Source organism: Centrocercus urophasianus, unplaced genomic scaffold (assembly GCF_019232065.1).
Source record: "Centrocercus urophasianus isolate 14NV4802_14NV808 unplaced genomic scaffold, USGS_Curo_1.0 seq_65, whole genome shotgun sequence".
Classification (NCBI taxonomy): domain Eukaryota; kingdom Metazoa; phylum Chordata; class Aves; order Galliformes; family Phasianidae; genus Centrocercus; species Centrocercus urophasianus.
This window is the reverse complement of record NW_024885255.1, coordinates 443,014-446,891: the sequence shown is the minus strand read 5'-3', so window position 1 is coordinate 446,891 and position 3,878 is coordinate 443,014. Positions and strand designations below refer to the sequence as shown.

The following is a 3,878-nucleotide window of genomic DNA, read 5'->3' as shown; positions in this document are numbered from 1 at the left end:
TGCCTGAATCGGTGGTCATTCAGGCCCAAGAAACCATGCAGGTCTTCCTGGCAGAAGGGTGAGTAGTGCTCGTTGTTGTAGAATTCCCTGTGGAAAGTCATTGCTGGTTGTTGGAGGGAAACCTGAAACACACAGCAGGGAACAGAGTGAGTCCATGTCCTCACCAAAAGACTTTTCACTTCTTAGCCACCTCATTTGTCTGTTTAACCTTCTGAATCCCCCCAAACTTTTTTCCTCGTATAGAATCATAGAATGAATTGGGTTGGAAGGGACCCCCAAGGATCATCCAGTTCCAACCCCCTTTGCCACAGGCAGGGCCACCAACATCCAGATCTGCTACGAGCCCAGCTTGGCCAGTGCTCCATCCAACCTGCCTTTGAACCCCTCCAGTGATGGGGCATCCACAGCCTCCCTGGGCAAAACACAGCGTCCGAGAGTAGTTAGAAAACACTCTGCTGACAGTAGTTAGAAAACACCAGCTGAGAACTGACACACACACGTATTTTTACAGCACGCATACACATATATACACACAAAGACATATCAAGAAGAGTAGAGTAGAGGCAGTGTGGACTTACCCGGTTCACCGAGGAGAGGAACTCGAGAGAAGCGAATGAAGCTCTGGAGCTCAAGGTCTGTATATATACCCTCTCGAACTCCGGAGTTAGCTCCACGATGGATCTTATTGCGTGCATTATTGCTCCAACTGATGTAATCAGAGTCAGTGATTTTCATATTTTTCAAATTCGATGTGATGACACACCTGTAATACCTCCAGAATTTCTTTCATCTTAAAACAGGAAGAAATGGGCTCAGCACATTTTTAGTAAAATTGCATGGAATTCTTTGTAGTTGGGTGGATGGTATGTTTAGGCCATTACCGGTTGCGCAATCTGTGTGTAGATGCACCATTCACTTGGGATTTTAATTTGTGGTATAATGTGGAGGGGAGAAGAGGAGGCTTTTTCTGCTGTGTTGAGAGGCAGTGTTCTGTAGACACTCTGTTCAGCAATGCTGTGACCTGTGCTTCGTGCCTGGTGATATTGGTGGGGTTCTCTTGCCAGAAGTGCTGGTTTTGTTCCTCATTCCGTAGCTCTGATTTTCAAGAAACTTCTCCATTTCTGCTCTCAGGATATTCCCATGTATTTCTTCCTATTTTGGAAATGGATTTTTAGCTTTTGACTTGCATAGAACATACAGTGCATCACCTTATTAGGACACAGAAACTAGAGAGCTTCTATGTTGTAACTGACCGTATTATTAAATCTCGTGGTGTCTTTTGGTGACAAACCATTAATATTAAAATAATGCAACACTTTGCAAACTGAAAACATTAATGAGTGTTTATGAAGAGCTTTGGTATTCAAAATTCTGAGGATGCCTCAACATTCTGCTTGCTCATTATTATCCTTACTTTATATTCAAATTAACGGAGGAAATTAGGTGAAGGTCATGCAAGGAGTTCTACAGAAAACTCCAGTATTCTTCACGATTGTACTATATTTGATACATGAGGTTGATTCTTCACTAAGAAAATATTAAATCACTGTCTTGGGAAGCAGCATTTAGCAAAATCTCCACAAATTCTTATTATTTATTATTTTCCAGTCCTAGTTTGTGCTTGTTTTCTTCATTGCATTCCGCTGAGCTCACGATCACGTCCTCCAATGAATTAAGGTGTAAACGATGCAGTCGTTCCATTCTTGTTGAAGACATTATTTCTGCTTATGCAGCAGCGTGACTTTTATTCACAATCAACATTTCGGAGGAATGCAATTAGGATTTATTTGTTGGCTGTGCTGGTTCTCTTTGCTGCAGTTGCTCAGTAGTGTAACAGAAAATTCCATAGGAAGACCCTGCCACGATGCATCAGAGTTTCTGATGATCCAAATGTAGGAAGATTTTATGTTGTAAGGAAATTTCCTCTCTCTCTAATGGCTTTGGGAGCTTACAGATGCCTTTATATTACATTTAAATAAACTCAAGTTTTGACAGCGAAGACAATAAAATGGTATCAGGAATGTAGTTGACCTAGAACATTGTAAGATGAAAGAAACCTGTAATATGTGTGACATAAGTGAGGCTGAGAACACACTAATAATCCCAAACAATGAAGAAAATTATATTAATTGAAGATATGATGAGTACAGGCAAATTTATTCTCCAACCAATAAGGCTACAAACCTTTTGAATATGCAAGGCTGCTTAGATAAGCCACCAGGGCGAAGAAACAGTATAAAAAGGGCTCTGAGCTCCACGCTCTCTATCAGCTCTCTTGCCTTCCTCCTCCTGGTGAACTCGGTAAGCCTTCATGAGAATTAGAAATACTGGCTTAATAATTTGTTAGGATTATTGCAGCTTCCTGAATTTTGAGGTTTTGCTGTCTTGTATCCGCGCTTACAGCTTTGCAGAGTGGGGAGGTTCAATGCTTTGGTGCTGCTTTAGATGTTCTGATGCGTGCTAGTGATTCTGTAGCTTATTGGGTGGGTTAGCATTTGCAGATCCCATTCTGAAGTCAGTGTGGACTGAAGCTGTGGATCCAGCAGCTGTGGTGAGTCATTATGGCAAACACCAGATGATTCAAGCTTTACTTAACCTTAAAGCTCTTTCTTTTTAACTCTCCTGAAGGCTGTCTTGACAAATTCAGGAATGCAGAGCTTTACACAAAGCTGATATCCTAAAAGAAATTTAGGATTGATAACTCCTCACCATATTCACTAAAAATAATCCTGAAGCAGGGTAGGTTAGCTCGGAGTTGTGGCAGGTCTGTTCCACAGTTGGTGAGCAAGAAAGGAAATGAAATGGTTTAAAATATTTGGTTAATTGGGAAAAAAAATCTGATGATGGTAGATGGGTAAAGTTGAGAGAAGGGGAATGGGAGAAGAGGTGTAACAAAGAAATTGCATCTGTCCTTGGCCCCATGGGACCACTCAAGAGGGCTTTGGGCTCTGAGCTGTGACTGTGAAGCGTTTCTCACTTTGGCTCTTCTTTGTGCTGCTGTGTTCCAGGTTTGCCCTCAGTGCAGAAAGATGACTTTCCTCCACGATGACTGCTACTTCCCCAACAGTTACAGGGGCCTCCACAGCTACCGGGGCTATGACTACAGCAGCCCCTACAACTACAGGAGCTTTGGTGGCCTCTACGACTTTGGGGACCGCTATGGCCATGATGGTCTGCATGGTCACTGGGGCTTCTATGGCTCTAGGGACCACTATGGCTTTGGAGGTCTGAATGGTGGCTACAGAGGCCTGTATGGGGACTGCTATAGCTACCCCGGCTGGTACAGCAGCCGCTACGGTCACCACTTCGGTTCACGATACGGTCAACGCTACAGCTACGGGGGCTGGTAAACCCAGCAGCAGTGGTGCTGATATGTGAGGATCAACCCCAGTCTGGAATGATGACGAATCTTGGCGGCGTCTTCCCAATGCACAGAGCCCAGTGACAGCAGCTTCCCTCTGCGGAGGCACTGAGGCTCTGCTCTGCTGCCCAAGCGCTCAAAATGAATGATCTTTTCCTGCTCTGTTTGCTGTCTCGCCTCCCAAACTCTCCTCTTCATCCACTGCAGGAGCAAAAGCTTGCTTCTCCTCAACACCCATTCTGTACAAACTCCAGAAATGCTGCTGGAGTGTCTGGCTTTTGTGTTTGTTGCAGTGATGTTCAAAATGTATTCTGAATGAATAGTTACAGGCACGGTGTACTATGCCTTGGGGAATGTAGTCTTTCTGTTCTGGAATATATCTGCCTTTCATATTAAAATCTGTGCTTCATCAATACTGTATTTCTGTGTTTTTGGGTATTTTTTTTGTTTTAAATTTTTCACTTCCATTTCAAGAGCATCACAGATGTGATGTCTGAAAGTTATCCTTACCTTTGTG

At 43.3% G+C, this 3,878-nt stretch overlaps 1 protein-coding gene across 1 annotated transcript; it reads left to right on the top strand.

Moving 5' to 3' along the window:
* The first annotated feature begins 3,014 nt into the window (after positions 1-3,014).
* Positions 3,015-3,350, top strand: LOC122170261 (scale keratin-like). Its single transcript, XM_042836964.1, has one exon. The coding sequence runs from the start codon at positions 3,030-3,032 to the stop codon at positions 3,348-3,350; it is 321 nt and encodes a 106-aa protein (XP_042692898.1). The 5' UTR covers positions 3,015-3,029.
* Positions 3,351-3,878: the final 528 nt, after the last annotated feature.

Bases quoted from the DNA above. Each gene is read 5' to 3' on its own strand.
- LOC122170261 (XM_042836964.1), top strand. From the start codon at position 3,030: ATGACTTTCCTCCACGATGACTGCTACTTCCCCAACAGTTACAGGGGC.